General features: G+C 42.7%; 1 protein-coding gene across 1 annotated transcript in view; it reads left to right on the top strand.

Annotated features, from left to right (window-relative positions):
• TANC2 (tetratricopeptide repeat, ankyrin repeat and coiled-coil containing 2) overlaps positions 1–22,043 on the top strand; it is a 361,552-nt gene that overhangs the window by 326,323 nt on the left and 13,186 nt on the right. The window contains exons 18-24 of the mRNA XM_060133247.1: positions 4,548–4,733; positions 7,034–7,127; positions 13,498–13,631; positions 15,345–15,468; positions 19,372–19,547; positions 19,844–19,976; positions 21,386–21,477. Coding sequence (XP_059989230.1) covers positions 4,548–4,733; positions 7,034–7,127; positions 13,498–13,631; positions 15,345–15,468; positions 19,372–19,547; positions 19,844–19,976; positions 21,386–21,477 — 939 coding nt within the window. The remainder of the gene's footprint in view (positions 1–4,547; positions 4,734–7,033; positions 7,128–13,497; positions 13,632–15,344; positions 15,469–19,371; positions 19,548–19,843; positions 19,977–21,385; positions 21,478–22,043) is intronic.

A 22,043-nucleotide genomic window follows, 5' to 3' on the forward strand; every position in this document is an offset into this window, starting at 1 on the left:
CTCCTGCGTGACCTCCTGAGTGTAGGTAGAATACATCAGATCCTATTGGGGAGCAGATCAAACGGAGAACTAGCTCTGATTACATCCTACTGTTGCCCACTTGCCATGGCCAGTTCCATGCTGAATTTGCACAGTTCTAAAACTTTTGAGAGGCACTTAGGAAACTGCATTTATCAGCAGCCACAAAAAGTCCCTAACAGCCAAGAAATTCTCTCCTGAGCTCAGAGTGAGGAAAGAGAAGTGGGGGAGCAAGGAGATGGCCCTGTGAAGTCTGAACTGAATGGTGCCTCTAGACTCTAAGCCTTTCATGTTAGAGTCTTGAAGATACCCCTGAAGAGGTATGGGGAGAAGATGATTCTCTCTGACCAGAGGAACTCAGAAGTGTTTCTGTTAGTGTATTTTAATTCTCTCAAAACATTTCTCAGAAATATATTTGCTTTACAGTATCTCAAAGGCCACTGATAGAACTCAATTTGAAAATATTGGTGAAAAGAAAAATGCTGGTCTCAAAAATGTAGGCCTCTGGGGAACATTGTAGCCCAATGGTATTTTGTTTCCATCCTGAAAACAAACTGAGGAATTTGGTGGTTTTGCAGTGAAATATAAGTAATATGTATGCCCTCGTTCTGAGGTGTCCAGTGTCCTTACCAGGGAAGAACTGTGTCTCCTGAGACTCCTTTGGGAGCTGGGACCTGGGAACCTCAGTGAAATCTCAGAGCTGTAGATGTTAACTGTGACACAGGAATGGTCCTAGTCATTTGAATGAACACCTCTAGAAACAGAGTGAAAATTGGGCCTTATTATGACTGCTGTGAATTCATATTCTAATCTCAGCTGGGTCTTTCCTGTTGCTCAGGTATCATTTTATTCATCTCTTGTTTTCCCCAGAGCAGATAAATAAATAATTTGTGATCTTTTCAAGACCCTATCAAACCTTTTTTGCCCTCCTACGACTGCCAAGATTGATTTTAATCTCACTGTGCCTCGATCTCAAAACTCTATTAATCCTTACATACACTCACCTTTACTTCTGCCTCAGAGAAGGAAGTGTTTACCTTCCTTTCCAGAATGCTTGCCTCCACTATATATATATATATATATATATATATATATATATATATATATATATATATATTTTTTTTTTTCCGGCAATGCTGCACAGCTTGTGGGATCTTAGTTCCCGACCAAGGATGGAACCCATGCGCCCCCTGCAGTGGGAGTGCGGAGTCCTAACCACTGGACTGCCAGGGAATTCCCCACCTATATATATATATATATATATATATATATATATATATATATATATTTTTTTTTTTTTTTTTTTGCGGTACACGGGCCTCTCACTGTTGTGGCCTCTCCCGTTGCGGAGCACAGGCTCCGGACGCGCCGGCTCAGCGGCCATGACTCACGGGCCCAGCCGCTCCGCGGCATGTGGGATCTTCCCGGACCGGGGGCACGAACCCGTGTCCCCTGCATCGGCAGGCGGACTCTGAACCACTGCGCCACCAGGGAAGCCCCCCACCTATATTTTTTAATCTCAGTATGTTGCTCTTTCTCTCACATCATTTCATTCTTTTTCTAAATTCACACTACCTTTCTTCTCAGTTTCTACAACCTATGATTGTCTTCTCTAACCCAAAAGAGAAACTCCCCTCTCTCTCCTAACCAGAAGCCACCATCCCATCTCTTCCCACCCATGTCCACCAAGCCTGTCCTAAGAGTCATCTCTACTTGCTACCACTGCTTCCTTACTACTCCTTAACCATTTGTGGTCTGGCTTCCATGACAGAAAGAGGAGGCAAGTCATTAAAATCATAAACTTCGGCTTCAAGCACGACCTGGTCAAAGCCTGCATTCACACTCGCTTTCTCTGAGGGCTTGAACGAGTCATTTGACCTCTCTCAGCCTCACTTGTTTAACCTAGAAACAGGATTAAGAGGGGCATTGTGACAATTAAAAGTGATCGAGCCTTTTTAAAAAGAGATGAAGTCTCTTTTAGTCTCATGCAGTGCCTAATAAATAATATCCTTAAAAAAAGAAAAACCCCAACCTCTTGGCATTCAACTGAAGCTGCTCTCAAAAGTCACTAACAACTGTCAATCGCCAAATAAAGTAACTATTTCTCATTTCTCACCCCTCTAAACCACTTAAGTATTTAGCCAGTTATTTTGTTGCATAACTGAATTGAATGTTCTTCAATTATAGTTGGTCTGGTATTTTCTCTTCATTAGATTGAGTTTGTATGTTTTTGGCAAGCACACCACAGACATGATGCTCTGCCCTTATTCATGCAGCACTGCAGGAGGTGCGTGATGTTGAGATCTCATTACAGGGGATGTTAACCTCTATCACTTGGATAAGGTGGTATCTTCCAGGTTTCTCAACCTGAAGTCACTGTTTCTCCCATTTGGAATTAAGAAGTATCTTTTACGGAGATGCTTTCAGACTAGGCAGATACCTTGTATCTTTTTTTTGTCCACTAATTTAGGATCCATCCTTCGATGGGTCCATTCTTGCTGCAGTAATTATTGCTATGATATTTGCATTATAGCGATTTTCTATTTCCCTCTTCCTTCTACATTTATTAATTGGAATTCTACTGTAAGGAAGAGCTGTCCCTTCTCCTCAATGTGTTAATTTACTTATAGCACCATGGGTTCCTGGATATTTATTTTATTCTGTGATCTATAACTCATTGCCGGTATTTTCTTTTTTTGCTCAAATTGCCCCAGATTTGGCCACTGGGAGCTTCTTCACGTTGGTTCCTGTGTCCTTTCAAGCCCCCCCCCCCATCATTTCATGAGTGCTTCTGTACTTTCTGGCACCACAAGATGTTCCAAACTCATCTTTTGCTATTACTGTCCCAGCCCTGGAATCAACCATTTCCCCAAGAAGCCAAGGGTTCTTTTAATTCATTCCTTTAGTTTTTAAAAAATACAGTTCTGAACATGAAAATTCTCAGTGACTCTCCATTACTTATGAAAATTCAGACCACTAGCCTGGCATTCAAAATATCCATGCTCTTGTCCCAAAAGACCCTCTCAACGTTGTAGTTTGAACTCCCCCTTAATGTATTTTACCCTTCAAAAACTAGAATTAATCATTTCCTATCCCAGACAGTTGAGATAGCCCTTTTCTTAGTCCATTTGGGCTGCTGTAATAAAATACCATAGACTGAGTATCTTATAAACATTTCCTTCTTACAGTTCTAGAAGCTAAGTCCCCACAGCATGACGCCAGCAGATTCGGTGTCTGGTGAGAGCTTCCTGGTTTACAGACAGTGCCTTCTCGCTGTGCCGTCACATGGTGGAAGGGGGCAAGCAAGCTCTCTGGGGCCTCTGTATAAGGATACTAATCCCATTCATGAGGGCTCTGCCCTCATGACCCAATCACTTTCCAAAGCCACCACCTCCTAATTACCTCAGGGGTTAGAATTCCAACGAATAATGGTGGGAGAACACAAACATTCAGACCATTGCACCTTTCCCTCTGAATCTGTTCCTGCTTCTGGCTGGAAATTCTCTGAAATTTTATTGCACTTTTGCTTTCCGTCTGACATTTATTATATTACACCTTTGTTGGACACGTTTTTGTTGTATTGGTCACATCGCCCCTAGCTTGTTCAAAACTTTGAGAGCAGAATCTGTATTTTACTTTCTTATTTACCTTTTTATCCTATCGTGTACCTTGTACATGGTAGGCATTCAGTAAACATTTGTTATATGGATGGCCGGGTGAAACTAAAGCTGGAGAGAACCAGATAGGCTTCAAGTGCTCTAACTACCACTGGAAAATAACCTGCCCACCTGCCAGAAAAGGCTGTTTATCTATTGAGACTTGTAGCTGGGGACCTTCTGGTACATTGACCTTAGTCAGCCTTCTCTTTCAGTCTAAACTTGTAACCAGCACTGCAACTGTAAAAACTGCTGTTGGAACATAGTCTAGCATTAAGTTCCAAGTACCTCCAGCCATTTTGGCCAGATGGTTGAGATTCCGCCCTCCCACTGGAAGAGAGCAGTGGCCTTTGCCAAAGCATAGTGGTCAAATGTGCGAGTCATGATATGAGATGTTTTGCCTCCTTGGAAGACCAAAAAATTTGAGCTTCAAAATTTTTTTCTTCCCTTTCATGATTTCAAAGACAGTTTTTTGTGCCAACGCAGCTTACAAGTCTTTCAAATTTGGGTCTAAAAAGAACTATTTGAGGACAAGGGAGAGTGTACCTCAGGAAAACAAAGCTGGAGCTGGAAGTTTTGGTGTTTTGTTTTTGGGTTTTGTTTTTTTTTTTTTTTTTTGGTTTCTTTTGATGTGAAAACAAAAGCCTGACGTTATGCAAAGAGGTTCTCCCCAGAGGGGCATCTACCAGAGTTGTAGCTCAGTGAAGATCTAGCCTGAGTAGGAGAGTATCTTCTAAATTTTCTCAGGGATTGGTCCAAGGAATAGGAGAGGATGAATCTTAGTAGTCCCGACCTATGCAGTGGGCTGATGTGACTAGATTGGGAATACAGCCACAGTCTTTTTCACATAGGTTTTTCTGTCCCCGCCCGTAGGTGGATCACTTGGATAAGAATGGGCAGTGTGCCTTGGTCCACGCTGCACTCCGAGGTCATCTGGAAGTTGTCAAGTTTTTGATTCAGTGTGACTGGACAATGGCGGGCCAGCAGCAAGGGGTGTTTAAGAAGAGCCATGCCATCCAGCAGGCCCTCATCGCTGCAGCCAGCATGGGTTATACTGAGGTAAGAAAGCGGATAAGGTTTGGGGGGTTTTTTCAAGCTATGTATTGAAGGACCTAGGAAACCAGGAAAAAGAGGTTGCATTATTATAAAATTGCCAGCCTAGGGCTTCCCTGGTGGCGCAGTGGTTAGGAATCCACCTGCCAATGCAGGGGACACGGGTTCAAGCCCTGGTCCGGGAAGATTCCACATGCCGCGGAGCAACTAAGCCCGTGTGCCACAGCTACTGAGCCTGCGCTCTAGAGCCTGCGAGCCACAAATACTGAGCCCGCATGCTGCAACTACTGAAGCCCACGCGCCTGGAGCCTGTGCTCCGCAACAAGAGAAGCCACCACAATGAGAAGCCCGCTCGCTGCAACTAGAGAAAGCCCGCGCACAGCAACAAAGACCCAACGCAGCCAAAAATAAATTAAAAAAAAATTTTGTTAGCCTAATTAATGTGAATTAGGTTTTTGGTCATTGATCTGAGGAGTAGGGAGATTCCAGGGTACCTAGAATTATGTTGGAAAGGACCTCGGGAATTATCTAATCTGATTCCTCCCCATCTTTCCACCCCTATTTAACAGACAATGACACTAGGCTCAGGTGGATTATTTTTTGACCTGTGTTCACATGGGTAGACAGAGTGGAATGGAAAGGGCACAACAGTTGGAATCTCAGAAGGACCAGGTTTGAGGTCTAGCTTTCCTACTCATTAGCTCTGGACCTTGGGCAATATACCTAATCTCTTAGAACCTTAGTTCCCCACCAGTAAAGCGAGGCTAATAAATTCTTTTTTACAAGGTTGATATGAGATGTAAACTGTAAATCACTGTGCAAATGGTATTTTTGCTAATTTATTTATTAATGAAAGTAATAATACAGTGGCAAAATATGTGGAATTGGTAGTGTTTTAGGAAATGTGTAACAGCCAGCTCTGGGGAGGGGAGTGGAGTGGAACAGAAGAGTGTGTGTGTGTGTGTGTGTGTGTGTGTGTGTGTGTGTGTGTGTGTGTGTGTGTGTGTGTGTACATACAGACTTAAATTTATTATAAATTTTACTGATATTTTAAAAAATGTTGCACACAGTTTACAAATAATAATGAATTGTGTAATACTCTTAATTGAATGCTTTTGTTGATTTTTGCTAAACGTATATCCGTACCCAACCTGTGGTTACAACTCAACCATGATTTGATAAATGAAGTTGCACCCCTATTTGCTCTTTTCCCAATAATTTTGTCATTAAATCTGATGTGCGATCTACTGTTAAATTACTTCTCATCCTCATACAAATTATATTCATTAAACTGGAACCCCTTTTAGCTTTAGCAGTAAATCAAATCCTCGTTTACAAAGTTTGCCAATTTCCAGGGTATAAGTCCCCCCACCATGGCTGATTTCAAGCTGCCAATGTGACATCACCGAACACAAAGTTTCAAAGAGATGCACAGGAGCACACCATTATATAAAATGTCCACCATCCAGATACAGTAAATATAAATAACCTGAAGAGCATAGATAATAGTAAAATGTAATTAAATAAGAAGTTATAACATTTGATATTTTAACCTTTTTTAATTTAATTTCTTTAATTGTTATTTAATTTTTAATAAACATCTTTGTTTACTGACTGGCTTGCAAAATTCCGAAAATTTAACCGTCCGCTTTCATGGGCCAGTACACGTTGGCTCGCCACTGCTTGAGATGCTTCAGTGACACAGCTACCCCATCAGCTGACCTGACGTATCACCAAGGGAATATTAAGTAAAATTGGAATTTTTATTATCTATAGAAGGTTTTTTAGCTCTCTCTACAGTGAAATTCCTGGAAACAGAGTTGTCACTTTCCTTTGTTGTTAGCAGCCATTCTCCTTTTATTATCCGCAAACAGTCCTTGTAATTCCAAGAGGAAAAAAGAAGATAATAGCTCCGCTCTGAAAAACTACAGGCCCTCAGTTTTCTCCATATTTATTTTCTGGGTTTTGTTTATTGATTTTTTTCCTGTTTATTTCTTGGTAGCATTTTTATTAGGAGGACGAGGGTTTGCTTTTTTAACTCAAATGTGATAAATATGTGATTTTTAAAAGTCACATGCTATGTAAGTTAATTGTGTTCAAGGGAAACATGTCCACTGTACCTGGTAGAACAAATGCTCATCATGGCAGCTTTGGGTTTTTAGGCGAGGACAGTCAGTTCTGATGCCTTTTGTGTGCAACAGAGAGCGTGACCCTTGGGTATCCAGGTATCTTCCAAACCTCACAGGCTAGTATCAGTAGTACAGTTTTCCACCTGACCTTTGAGCTGACACAGCTTCTTGTTTCAGATTGTCTCCTACCTACTTGATCTTCCAGAAAAAGATGAGGAAGAGGTGGAACGAGCACAGATCAACAGCTTTGACAGTCTCTGGGGAGAGACAGGTACCTCCTGTGGACATCTCTCTCTTCTCTGTGAACGTGTCATGTCTGTGTGGAGATATTCTCTGCATCTCACACCCTGATTTTTTTCTCTGCCAGACCAAAGGTGGCCGTCTCTGTCTTATGGCTATTGTGTTGGAGACTGATTCAGCCAAAGGAAAAGTCACAAGTTTCCTCCTTTCAATCCTCTTTCCCTTTGGGTGCTCCATGCCGTTAGCCCCAGAGTCTTCTTTCAGACAAACCTTCCCCCGCTCTTGTTTCCAAATATTTTAAAAGACTGGAAGTTTCCTTACAATGTGCCAAACCATAGCAGAAAAGAGTTGTGAACTTTTTTTCCCTGTGATCCTTATAGCAGTTAGGAGTAAATATTTCTCCTGTAGCTATAAACCAAGAAGTTAAATTTTTATCGACACCTCTGGCTTACTGAACCAAGTGTTAGCACGGCGGAGTGGTCCTGACATGATTAAACTGATACGTCATGAGTACCGTTGCTATCAGGATGCAAAATGAAGGTCCCCCCTGTAGGGCACAGCCCTGCGTAGTCTCTCACGATCTGCAGCAAAGCCATTTCTATATTGCTTGGTACTTACTCCACTAACAGAAGCCTCTTCCTTGTGGCCTTTGCAGGAAATGATTGTTGTCTTTCCCCCAAGTCTAAACTGGAACATCTGGAAAAACATTAGTAACCTTTTATGTGTTTATGAAACCAGGGCAGTAAAAACTGTAGAGTCACCACAGATATGTGTCGTGTTTGCCAGGATAAGTAGACCAACGTTGATGGCCGATTTTAGGGAGAGCATTTTACTGAACAAGAAGGGGGTATGCTTTGGTTAGGGTCAGAATGTTATTAAAAATGAGAAGAGGCTTGAATTCACTTAAAATGTATAATTACCTGTTGAACTGTGATGTCTCCACACATGGCAGTAATCTTATATATAGGTTTCATGGCTTCTTTAACATCATGTAGAATGGTCCAGAGCTCAGGAATTTGCTTCTCAAACAATCCCTCCCTCTGTCAGAGCCAAAGGGAGCAGATGCCGGGCAGCTGCAGCTTAAGAGCCCATGACAGATTAAAGGAAAATGTACAGCCGGCAACAGCTGCTGTCTCTGGGGCCCCACCCTGAGGGAAGCCAGAGGGCAGACTGAGGGGAAGGGGCTGGCCAGGTCGCCAGCAGTTGTGGAGTGTGCGTCCTGAGACCTGGAGCTGCAGGAGAGACATGATGGTTCACATCCCGTCAGCACAGCCTCCCCGGCACAGCCCCTCCGTCCCTCCCAGTCTCCTGTTGCCAGGCCACCCGCGTGCAACCCTAACCCTAACGGGGGAGCGCAACAAAAAGTAGTGGCCCGATGGCGATAGTGGACAGAAATTACAAGACTAACCATCATAGTGATGACTATCACACACGTCCTAGTGCTGTGCTTGAAAGAATTCCTTAAAAATGTTGAAGAAGGGTGTGAACTAAGTGGAAGACTTATTTTTATTGAGATGAATTTCTTATTAGAATAAAACTTTACAGCCTCAGGACTTTTAAAAGATTTCCTGCTTTAAAGTGTGCAATAAAGTTTGTTACATTAATTTTCTTACCTACATACCATATCTCAAGATTGTAAAAAAAAATCAAAGTTTCATGTCAGTTTGCTTATAGTCAGAATTGTGTTGTGTTTAATTTTATATTTATATGAACTCATTTCAGCACTATGAACATAAGACATTATTTAAATATGAGTTAGAATGAAATACATTTGTAATATAATTTATAGAGCTATAAAAAGTTATTTGACTTCAGAAAAATTTCTGGGAAATCATGTCTTTGCTATGTTAAAAAATGTCCCTACCACTCACCACTAGTGTAGAGTAGACTCTGAGTTGCTTTTCTGTCTATAGTGATGGACTTAACAAGTACACGTTTCTTTTTAACTTACAGCACATAATCATTTAAAATTTATAATGACTCATTGAATTGTGATGTTTCCTCCAATGGCAGCATCTTATACAGGTTTCCCTTGCATAGAGAATGAAGGTCTGTGACCTGCAGCCAGCTGGTTAGGGTCTCGTATCTGCAACCCTGGCCTAAACAACCCAATTTTTACTTAGGGAAAATATGATGGTAATGATGTTTCCAACAATTTGTATCATTTACTGTATTAAATCCAAAACACCAGTAACTATAAGAAACTATGGAACCATTATTTTATGTGCCATTCCAAAAAAAAACCAGAAAGAAAAACCCTCTCTCTGCCTATAAAACTGACACAGTTCTTTATTATCACATCGATTATGAGATGCAACCTGACTTTGAGATGTTAAAAATGCGGAGGGAAGAAAGTACATCTTAGAATCAATGAAATGTATCTTAGCATATAGTGAAATATTTATTGAGATGTAATTTTTACATATCAGATTTTCTAAAAGCAGGTCACTGGAATATCCTGGTTGTCTTCGTCCTCCTTTTATGGCCTTTTTGTCCTTCCAAAGAGCACCTTCCTACATCGAGCTTTCACCGTCTGGCTGACCCCCTCCCATCCTGCAGGGTTTTCACAGATTTCTTATGGAACACAGAAATCTGTATTCCAACACAGAAGAAAGGCAATTAAGATGACAAGATTCACCAATCCCTCCTCTCCTTTGTCTTACAGCTGTAGAACAGAACCAGCATTAAAAGCTTCTGGCAACTCTGGAGAGCCTGAGCCATCCATGGCCCAAAAGTAGCGAAAATTCAGAACATAAACAAGATACCATTAATTCATGCCTTCATCATCTTTTGTCTAGATTATTGCAACTACTTCCTAGCTGATCTTCTTGTCTCTGGCCTCACCCTTTTGTGATTTATCTCCCAGACTTCAGCCAAAGTGATCTCTCTAAGCCACAATCTGTCCATGTCACTTTCCTGCTTACCACCCTTCATTGACCACCTGTAACATTAATGTAGCATAAAAAGGGACTTCCCTGGTGGTGCAGTGGTTACGACTCCACGCTCCCAATGCAGGGGGCACAGGTTCGATCCCTGGTCGGGGAACTAAGATCCCACATGCTGTGTGATGCGGCCAAAAAAAAAAAAGGAGCATAAAAAGACGTGTCATGATCTCTAGCATCATCTGTTGCCTGTCTTCTCCAGTAGGAGTAAACGTGCCGTTCCCCACCTCAGTGCCTTTATACGTGCTCTCCCTGTGCCTAGAATGCCTCCCTGTCGTCGTTGCCTATAAGTCTCCTATTTCTCTTTCAGCATCTTGTTTAGATTGTCATCTCTTCCTGGAGACCTTCTCAGACACTTCTTCCTCTGTGCCACCTCCAGACAACCCCCGTGGACTTATCTCTGTTGTGCTTATCACACTGTATAGTAATGTATTTGTTTGTCTGTTATCCTTATTCAACCCTGAGTTCCTTGAGAGCTGACAGTATCTGACAAAATAGCTCTATAAATGTGTAACTAATGAATGTTGTTTTGGATAGCAGTGATCAGTATAAGTCTTCCCCACCCACCTCCATCCCATCGGTCTTCCATGACCTGTCTGTGCTGTACACTGTCAGGGTTGAGAAGAGATAAAAGAACCATTTGCTTCTCTGCATTCTATTCAGCATCAGCATCCCATCGAAGCCGACTTTGGCTATTCCATCAACTCTGAGCTGTATCCTATCTGTTTCTTCAAACTCCTTAGCTGTTTCCCTTTGAAAAAGGACCATTTATTTCAAATAATCTCATCAGATGCTGACACGCTAGGGAATGAATTCTGTTACTGGTCTCTTAGGAAGAGAGATTTGGCCCCAAACTGTTAACATTTGCTCTAAGAATCAGGTTGTCGTTTTACAGAACTGGCTTTGCCTTATTCGTCTCACTTTCAAAAAGTTTTAACGGTTTTTGATAAGAACTATATAAAATCCAGCCAAAGCAACTCCTTGCTCTTGGATTTTGAAAAGTACAGACCCAATTTTCCATAGTTGTGTTGTTCTGAGATGAAGTTGGCCAGCTGTGTTAATGACCATGTCCAGATATCAGCTGGAGATTCCTGCCAAATTACATCATAACCTAAGTAACAGAGATGATACAACAAAGAAAAAGGCCAAATGGAACATTCCCTCTCATATAAACATGTTGTCCGGTGGGTTGAGATGGGCCAGCCCCCAGCAACATGACTCCAGGTTAGAGCAGACAGTATATAAGTTTAGCTTTCAGGATGGGCACTGCTTGTGAATTTTTATCTGTGTTCTGTGAACTAGCATCATTGACGAGAGGCTTGATTCTGAAATACTGTCTGTATTTTCTCCAGAGTGCTATAAATTCTTGCGTGAAAAAGAATGTATCTGCACACACACACACACACACACACACACACACACACACACACCACACCACACCACACCACACCACACCACACCATACACAAGACATTGAAAGGGAGGCTTGCTGCGTCCCTGCCCCCTGGTAGCTACTTTAAACTTGGGAGAGCTAGAAATTTTCCAAACCCTTAGTTTTATGTACCAACGAGGTGATTCTTATGGTTCCTAACAAGTGTCTAACCCAGTCAAGTTCTTTCTTTTTCCCCAGCTTGACTGAGATATAACTGACATACAACATTGTGTAAGTTTAATGTATACAATGTGATGATTGCCAGTCAAATTCTTAAGCTACTCTTGTGTTCTGACCCAAGAACTAAAGTTTGTTTTTTTTTTCCCTGAACTATTAGAAATGTGAACTTGGAAAAGAGGGAACATCACTTTGATTTAAAGAACAAGAGACAAACTTCTCAGTCAAGTAAACAATCGAACCCATCAATACTTGTAACTTATCCATTCGGAACTTGGAAATGACCCTCACCTCAGATAGGATGAAGCCTCTGCCCTTCTGTGAGAACAGGATGGAAATGCCTATGTTAAGAGTTCCAAAAAATAAAATGAAAAATACACATAAGACAAGGCCTAGATACATCTAGTTTAAGATCTTCTAAAATTGCCACATTTTCCTTCATAAGCCCTTTCTGTCCTTGAAGAAGGAAAAGATTACTTTGAAGGTTTATCTCAGTGGAAATTAGAGGTAGTTTTAGTTTTGCATATGAGTCAGTTGTGGGTAAATTTGGCCAAGCTCAAAGACAAAATGCCTTAATTTGCACTTAAATGAAAAAAATCACAAGTGACCATTTGATTTGATTTTCAGTTGCTTCCCTGATTAGATACCAACACTTGCAAACTGAAATATCTGCACCTGCCGTGTGTTATCTTCCTCTGATTTGTCATTGGAGTAGGTGGCCACAGCAAAGGAAGGACCTGCTGACTACCACATCTGTTTTTCAAGTCTGTGTGGGGAAAAAGGTCTCCATACTTTCTTTAAAAGCATAACTCCTGCCATTTTCTAACAGTGTTTACCATCTTCCCTACCCTCATCCATTTAAAACACTGAGTGTACACATTTGAGATCCCTGGTTAAGAAACACATACACATTTGTTCAAATATGAACTTAGTAGAAAGTATATTGACAAATTCCTCTTACTGCTATTGAAACAGTACTCAAAGGATGAAATAAGCACTCTTAGTATCCTCTGTATCAGAGATCATAAACAATGGACAGTAGCACAGAAGGAAGAACGTTTATGTTTCTTCCTGCTGTGTGTCCTTTATCCTCGCTATAGCTGTGCTTTATCTGTGACTCCATTATCCTGTATTCAGAAGAAAAGAGCCTTTGTCACACTCCTCTCATCTTTAAGACTATTACTTTGAACAGTTTTGACCCTCCTATGAAAATGGTCACACATGTACTAGAAACTTCTGTCCCAACTGATGAAAAAAAAGAAAACTGGCCCAAGGCTCTTAGACTGCAATTTCTTTTTTTCTTTTTTTTTTTACATTTTTTAATATATTTTTATTGTAAATACTCCCTTAAAAGCAATCCAGGAAACTGTCATTTAAGAAATCAACAAAATTAAGACTGCAATTTCTGACTGGTTCTCTGAGTTTAAGGGCCCAGGAGTAGAAATTGGCCAGAGGTGGTTCCTAGCTAACTCTAAAAGACCGTAGTCTGCAAAGACCCTTCTCTCTGCATTCTTACCCATGCACATACCAGTAAAAGGTTTGTAGCTGGGACGAGGTACCAAAAAAGAGAGGGATTAAAAGCAGAGAAGATAGTCTGGGTAGGAAACATGAAACCAAGTAAGTTTGGTCAAAAGTGATTTTTTCAATAAAATTATTATAACTGTCTCCGTATATGTAAGCCCTTTTATTTTTCTTTGAAAATTTCCTTCATGGCAGAAGTAGCCAGAATCATCATTCTTGGAGGTAAAGTAGCAATTACATTCATCAAACACAGGTGTGCTGCCCTGCTTACCCTCAAGGGCTGGAGAAGGCAAGACCCCCTGTGCTCATTCTGTGCTCTCTGCCCTTAGCCCTGACAGCTGCAGCCGGAAGGGGCAAACTGGAGGTGTGTCGTCTACTCCTGGAACAGGGGGCAGCAGTGGCCCAGCCAAACCGCCGAGGGGCAGTGCCCTTATTCAGCACCGTTCGCCAAGGCCACTGGCAGGTAAGCACGTAGCTACTTCCAGTGCCCCAGGCAGGGGTGAGTTCTGGGTGGGAACTTTTCTTTTTTTTTTAACATCTTTATTGGAGTATAATTGCTTTACAATGGTGTGTTAGTTTCTGCTTTATAACAAAGTGAATCAGTTATACATATACATATATCCCCATATCTCCTCCCTCGTGCATCTCCCTCCCTCCCACCCTCCCTATCCCACCCCTCTAGGTGGTCACAAACGACCTAGCTGATCTCCCTGTGCTGTGCGCCTGCTTCCCACTAGCTATCTAGTTTACATTTGGTAGTGTATATATGTCCATGCCACTCTCTCACTTTGTCACAGCTTACCCTTCCCCCTCCCCATATCCTCAAGTCCATGCTCTAGTAGGTCTGTGTCTTTATTCCCATCTTACCCCTAGGTTCTTCATGACCTTCTTTTTTTTTTCCTTAGATTCCATATATATGTGTTAGCATACAGTATTTGTTTTTCTCTTTCTGACTTACTTCACTCTGTATGACAGACTCTAGGTCCATCTACCTCACTACAAATAACTCAATTTTGTTCCTTTTTATGGCTGAGTAATATTCCATTGTATATATATGCCACATCATCTTTATCCATTCATCTGTTGATGGACACTTAGGTTGCTTCCATGTCCTGGCTATTGTAAATAGAGCTGCAATGAACATTTTGGTACATGACTCTTTTTGAATTTTGGTTTTCTCAGGGTATATGCCCAGTACTGGGATTGCTGGGTCATATGGTAGTTCTATTTTTAGTTTTTTAAGGAACCTCCATACTGTTCTCCATAGTGGCTGTATCAGTTTACATTCCTGGGTGGGAACTTCTCAAGCAGAAAGCAAAAAAATCACAAAATTTGGGTTATCCAGCAGTCACTGGGTTTGAAGACTTGGGCCTCTGTTATTAATGTTCTGGTTAATTGAAAATACATCCGAAAATTAACATTCATACATTCTATATAATACAGATCATTCCCGATTATCTGTATCATATAGAAGGACTAGCTACTTTTGGCCTGGTGGTGCAGCGACCTCCTTCTCACACTTCACAACATCCCCAGGGTCTCTGGAAGGTTCAAACCTCAACAGATCCCTGCTAACCACTTACAGCAGGTGTGCCTCAGACTTGCAAAAAGAAAATGTGGTATTTGTAAATTCTAGTTATGTGATCTTTCCAGATGTTTGGATTCTGGATAAACGCTAATTTATATATTTAGGATGGAAAAAAAAGTCTATTGGTTATAATCTTTGAAAATGTTTAAGTAGGAAAAAAGTCCTAGGAGCCAAACAGTGCTGAAGAGTTATCGGAGGCTGTATTCTGTATTTACTGTGTTCTGCTCAGTTGTAAATATTCACTGCAGGCAGGTTTGCAGCCCCTGGAGGCCAGTAAAATGGCACTGACATAGGTGTTGGCGCTTCCACCATGGGGTTGTTTAGTCTACATCTTGGCCTTTGTCATCTTGAATTCTTTTTTACTGAGTGGCTGAGTCGGACGTTTAGAGTTGAGTTCTTCTCATTTGGCTGTCCCTGAGACAGTCAGAGATCGAATCCCATGGTACTAGACCACGCAGGGGGTTCTTGCAGTGGAAAGTTTCTTTAGGGGTGACTAGCGGGGAGTTCTCACGGTGTGGGGGAGGGCGTGCGTGTGTCTGCTCAGCAGCGCTTCCTGGCTGATTGGACCCTGCTTCTCTGCACCTGCAGATTGTTGATCTTTTACTCACCCACGGAGCTGATGTCAACATGGCGGACAAGCAGGGCCGCACTCCCCTGATGATGGCAGCCTCCGAAGGCCACCTGGGAACTGTGGACTTTCTCCTTGCTCAAGGTCAGTCCTGCAGTGCCAGAGCTTGATGACCAGTGCCCATAACAACCCCAGGAACTCATGATTTCCAGGGATGGATTCCAAGAGGAGTTGAGAACGGATATTCTTAAGCCAGTTGGTGAGAAAATGAAAGTCCGTCTCCTCTCTTCTCATATACAGTGGGACCCTTCTAATTCTGACATTCTCTATTTCTTTATGGCTTGAGGGGTTTTTGGTATCCTAATCAAATTTACATAATCTAAGCTCTTTAATCTCCCAACTTTGATTTTTTTTTAATGTACACTCAATAAATGTTCATCTTCCAGGGATCGTATTTTGACTTGATCAATTGTTCTGTAAGCCTGCACAACTAATATTTTTCTTGTATCCTAAGGAGGCAAATGGAAGTTGAAATGATTGTTGACCATGGGACCCTATTTGAGGAATCAGGGTATTATTACCCTCCTATTGTAATAAATTCCTTTTGACATTTACCAACATTCATATATTCCTGGTGAATGGGAAATAAGTTAAAGGAGTTTGTGGTCATACTATCCAAAGCATTCCCTTCAATGGCTCCGACCTCAGTCATCTATACAGAATAGTAGTGAGTGACAGGGGAACGAACCTCTGTAGTAGAAAAGCTCCAGTCACTGGTGACTCTGCAGTACCATCTAGTGGAGCTCGAGCATTTGCATCAAGCAGGAGGTGGTGTGACTGTGACCAGCTTTTACTCCATTCCAGCAAGCCTCCCCTATGAGTAAACGGGATCTTCGCATCGATAATTAATACCCACAGGTGCACACACTTCAAGAAAAACAAGCCCCTGCACATCATGCCCAGGCTGGAGCAGCTGAAGGGTAGTTGATTTAGGAAGAAGACAAGGTTTCTTCTTCTAAGATTTCAAACTACAACTCAGTCAGAGACTTACTGGATCTTTAGCTCTCTCCTGCAAAGATTTGTTTCCACAACCTTAGACTCACAAAACTGGGTCAGAATCAGAGAACTGTTTTCCCCGTGTACAGAGTGGCTCTTGCTTCCCCAATACAAGCCACCAAACAAACCTGTTTTCATGGTTTCTATCCTTCTGCTAAGAGGGGGCTGGAGGAGCAAGGGAGATACGCCTAGCTCCTCAGGATAAAACATGGCAGGAGTAAATGTCCCAGAACAACCTGAGTCTACTGGAAAAGGCAGGACCCCTTCACCACAGATAAGCTGTAGATGACTGCACACAGTCTGCCGTGAGCCCGTGGAAGCTCATCAGACACAGATCCCAGACATGTGTTCCCTTTACGCTGCAGGCATTCTGGTCCCGGTCTTCTTACCGTTTCATTCTTTCACACTTAAATCAGAGAGTTTCTCTCAATCAACAAATCCTACTATGCTAGGAACTGAGTGATTTTTTAAAATAAATACACTACAATCCATGTCTTCAAAGGGTCTATAATCTGGCAAGGAGGGGATAAAACAAAGATAAGGAACTACCTTAAAAAGCAGAGAATCCTAAGTACTCTGATGATAAAGGTATTTGAGTTAGAACAGGACAGACTTTGAAATTTGAATGGGAAAAATGTTCTATATTCAGGGAGAGGACGTAATGTAAATGAAAGGTCAGAGAGGAGAAACAGTACACAACAGGTTTGGGGAAATATGCAAGTTGTCCAGTGACGTACATGAGGACTGTTGGGAAATAAAATTGGAAATGTATGTGGAAAGGAATTGAAAAGGAGCAGATTCAAAGAGTTTGGACTTATCTGAAGGCAGTAGGGAGCCTTTCAAGATTTTTAAAAAGAGAATCAGTGCCAGAGTTGCGCTTTAAAAAAAAGAAAGAAAAATCACTTTGGCAGTAGTGTGAATAGTTAGAGTTGATGAAGGGATTATAGTGGACCTGGGGATCAATTAGGAAGCCATTGTCATTGAGTAGATGAGAGGTAATGCCGAATCCAGGTACAGTAGCTGTTAGAACAAGAGGGCCAAGTGCAAAAAAGATTTTGGATATAAGGGTTGATTACATGCAGGTCGTAAGGACAGATGAGTTGACAGTAACTCCAAAGTTCTAAAAGGGATGTTTGGGAGAACTGTGATTCTGTTAACTGCCCGGAGAAGAAAAGAGAGAAGAGGAAGATTTCAAATTGAATTTTCAGAGGAAATTGAATACCTGGGTGTTTTTCATATGTATCTTCTTTTAATTTCTTAAATCCCAGCTTCCCTTATCTTTGTAAAATCAATTTATCTGTAACATACATCCAGAACCTTCTTATCCTGCTTTTTCCACCCCTGAAGACTCTGTCCAGGAAATTTATAGATGTTGCATCTGAGAAAACTCCTTAGATTCTGTCCCATATTCAGATTCATTCCATGTTAGAGTCAGTGTTTTAGTTGCAAACTACACCATTGTGAAAAGATAACCCACTACGTGGATGGCTCTCCTCAGGGTTAGAAGTATCGTACTTTCCAACCCTACATCCTGTTACGGGAAGCCACAAAGTCTGGTTGTCTGACCTCTAGGGATACAGAGGTGATAGGCCACATATCTGCTGAGTAGCCCCAGAGCCTGGCTGTGGCAGGTCCTGAGCTTGATCTGACATCTGAATCCTGTCCAGCTGAGGACGCAGCCTGGAAAACGTACTGTGTGTGCAGTAAGTTGATCTCTAATTTAGTTAGTGCGCATGTCATGCCAACTGTGTGGAAAGAGTCATCTTAGGTACTCTTCAAAACTAGCAAGGGAACGACAGGCTCTTTGCCATCCAAGAGCTTACAGTCTAGGCTGAGAACCAAACGTATATTGAAGTTTAGACTAATTACAAAAACAGTATGTCAAGTGTGCTTGCTCCTCACAGGTGAAAATAGAAATGTTGAAGGGAAGAAGATGCAGAATATAAAATAGGCTAAAAGAGTGGGGATGGGGTTGTTGAAGGCTGACTAGTTTAATTAAACTCCTGATTTCTTTCCTGGCCTGGGCTCAGTCTCTTCCCATGAGTCCGTTTCCCTCCCATTCTAAGGCAGGAGAAGGTGGCCTGGTACTACCATCAATGATAAACATGTTCTGAGCTCCTTATTTTATGAGAACCTCTCAAGGAGTTTATACCATTAGAAATCGAAGATTTTTGCCAAGTTCAGAAAACATGCACTGAGAATTTATTACAAATAAGTGGGATACATTAAAAAAAGATTAATAACAGAATAAGGTGACATATGTCAAGCAGGTTCAAGATGAGGTAACAGTGAATGCGAGAAGCTTTTTGGAGACAGGGAGGGTTTTTTTTTGTTTTTTGGGGGTTTTTTTTTGCGGTATGCGGACCTTTCACTGTTGTGGCCTCTCCCGTTGCGGAGCACAGGCTCCGGATGCGCAGGCTCAGCGGCCATGGCTCACGGGCCCAGCCGCTCCGTGGCATGTGGGATCCTCCCGGACCAGGGCACGAACCCGTGTCCCCTGCGTCGGGAGGCGGACTCTCAACCACTGCGCCACCAGGGAAGCCCCAACAGGGAGGTTTGAGATGGTTCCTAGAGAACAGGTAGAAGTGAGGTAAGTCATGGGGAGATAAAAGGTATCCACACATGGGGGCAGCATGACCGGAAGTGCAGATACAGGAGTACTTGTGGGAGATTCTAGAGGTGGTGAGCACATCCATTTTGGGCAAAGTTGAGGATTCTCACAGAGGAGTAATGAAACTTAAGGATAAACAGTAAGCTTGGGGAGAGATTATGCACAACCCAGGATAGGCTGCCCTGTCAAAGAACTGGACTCTCGTACTGACAGCTTGTGGGAGCAATTTTGTTAACAGTTTTATCCAAAGACAACTCACATCCCAGAAACATAAGCTGTGCTTTGGCCGAGTGTACACCTTAAATACCAGCTTTCCCTCCTGCTGTGAATTTTCATGTTTTTCATGTTTCCTCAGCCCTGTATTATGCCTGCTCTTGTAGGTGCCTCCATTGCACTAATGGACAAAGAAGGATTGACAGCCCTCAGCTGGGCTTGTTTGAAGGGTCACCTCTCAGTAGTACGTTCTCTGGTGGATAATGGAGCCGCCACAGACCATGCTGACAAGAATGGCCGCACCCCACTGGATCTGGCGGCTTTCTATGGTGATGCTGAGGTGGTGAGTGCCTTTAACCAAGCCTCAGGGTGGTAAGAATAGGGAAGGTTCTCTATCCACAATGTTATCTGGGGTTGATGATTCCTGATATAAAGTTCTCAGATCTGTACTTGCTCCAGGGCGGGAACATTGAAAACACCATTAAAGACCAGGAGCATAGGTCTGGCCTGGAATACCATGACTGTCCAGCCTGGCTCAAACCAGTAGCTGAATAAAGGGCAGGCAGCAGCCGGAGCCCTGAGTGGAGCAGTGTGAGCCGTCACACCTGCGTTAACTGCGCTGCTTCGTCCATGTCCTAGGTCCAGTTCCTGGTGGATCACGGGGCCATGATTGAGCACGTTGACTACAGCGGAATGCGCCCTTTGGACAGGGCAGTCGGGTGCCGGAACACTTCTGTTGTTGTCACTCTTCTGAAGAAAGGAGCCAAGATAGGTAGGAAAAAGGAAGAAGGTGCTGGCCGTCTGTGCCCAGGGGCCAGACTGGTCCGGCGGTCTGGCTGCCCTGGGTGTGTGGTGTGCGTGTATGTAGTTTCCCCTCTGCCCTGGCCCAGTTATTGTCCAAGTGAACAGAAGGCTCTTGGCCCAGAGAAAGCACCATCTGAGCCATGGTCTACGCTACCCTGTGTCCAAAATCACACGTTTATCTGCGGTGCCCCGAGTAGCCTTAGCCAGGAGGCTGCTCCAACCTTAAGCACATCTCAGCGCTGACACCTCGGTAGCAGCCCCGCCCTGTGAGCATCCTGGATCCCTGCACCGCCACAGCCTTCGCTTTCCCTTGCTCTGTGTGTGCTTTGGACTCTCGAGTCCCTGCGGCTGCCGTCCCATCCACTCCCCGTCCCTCAGGCCTGTAGACAAGGGTTGGCTGATATGCTGGCTTTTTTGCTGCCTGCCTCTCACCGCTGCTTTTTCCTTCTTTTTTTTTTTTTTTTTTTCACCTTCATCCATTTTTTTTTCCTCTCCTACAACTTTTTGTTTTCTCCTTTCTTTGAAGGTTGTCAGACGTTACCGAGTCGCCCACGAGGTATATTTCACCGCTGTCAGCATCAGGCGTGGTCTGATGGCTTGATCAGCTTTGCCTTCTCCTCTTTGATTTAGCCTGCATGAGTTCCCTACACCTCTAATCTTTTAATTTACTTCACCTTAAAAGAAGATTTTTTTTAATGACTGTTGTAGAGAATAACTTGAACTTTTGATAACTAACCCTGAAAAGCCTAGTTGGTAAATAATTCAGGCATCCGTAAACTAATCGAGTTAACCTTTTCTTTCTCTTTGTGGGTAAAGTGGTCCTCGGTCATGTTGGCTTGTTTCACATTGGAACCGTGCTCCTGGTTCAGCATGAATCCCAGGAGTCCTATTCAGTACTTACAGATTAGGGGAACCTTTAGAGTCTTTCATGGTTTCCCTTCTGCAAAGAACGTATTTAAAAATTGAGACTAAACAGCTGGGGCTCTTGAGTCCCAGATTCTGAAATAAATTACCCTTTTTAGATTTTTAAAATCTTATGGTGACATTTAATGTAAACCCTTTCTCCCAATTTCCTTATTTAAAATAACTCCAAAATAAGCCATCGCCTGCCCAAATACAACACGCAGGCTTTGCTGCCCTCCAGTGGTGCAAACTCAGACAGTTCAAACATTCTTATTTTAAGGTGAATACAAATCCAACGCAGCTTCTTGGCAGTGGGAGTTACTAAGACACTCCCAGTTCTAAAAGATGAGGCCATTGTTGTGGAGCAAGTTGTTCTCTCAGCAGAAATTCCCCAAGGGTGTTTTTTTCACCTAGCTTCCTGCCACCCTTACATTGTATGAGTTTTTTACCCATCATGCATCCTGTACACTACAGGTCCAGCCACATGGGCGATGGCCACCTCCAAACCAGACATCATGATCATCCTGCTGAGCAAGCTGATGGAAGAGGGGGACATGTTTTATAAGGTGAGCGGAGGAAGGAACCGTGTCCTCCAGACAGCCCTGACTGTTCTCTCCTTGTAGAATCTCCCGAAGTCTCGGTAGGTCTCACCCTTGGTTCTAGAGGCAGTGCCATCCTTCGGTGGTGGGCTCGTAAGCTGAGGACCCCAGGTTTTTGCTTTCTCAACAAGAGAGCAAGAGTAGCCTGCACATGCCTGCAGCTGATGGACCTAAAGACCTGGTCTTACCTGGTCACTAATAGGCAGATGTGTAGATTCTACATGGAATCTGTTCATTGGAGCCTGGAAACCATGGGACAAGTAAAAGAAACGTTATATAGTGCAGATATTTCCAGTCTGTGGGAAAGAGGCATCAACCTTAGCTTTTATATTTAATATATATGTAGATTTAAAACTCTGTAGTAATAATAGCTTATCAGCATCCCTGAGGAAGGAAAGGAAACCAAGACAAATAGCAATTACAAGATTTACTTGAAATGACAACAAAAAAGGTATGAAGTCTTCTTGTACTCACAGTTCAAGCTGAAGGCTGCATATCCCTAACACACACAAACTCCCATGGGCTGCAGGAAG

The sequence above is a fragment of the Lagenorhynchus albirostris genome, chromosome 20, assembly GCF_949774975.1.
Source record: "Lagenorhynchus albirostris chromosome 20, mLagAlb1.1, whole genome shotgun sequence".
In the NCBI taxonomy this organism is placed as follows: Eukaryota; Metazoa; Chordata; class Mammalia; order Artiodactyla; family Delphinidae; genus Lagenorhynchus; species Lagenorhynchus albirostris.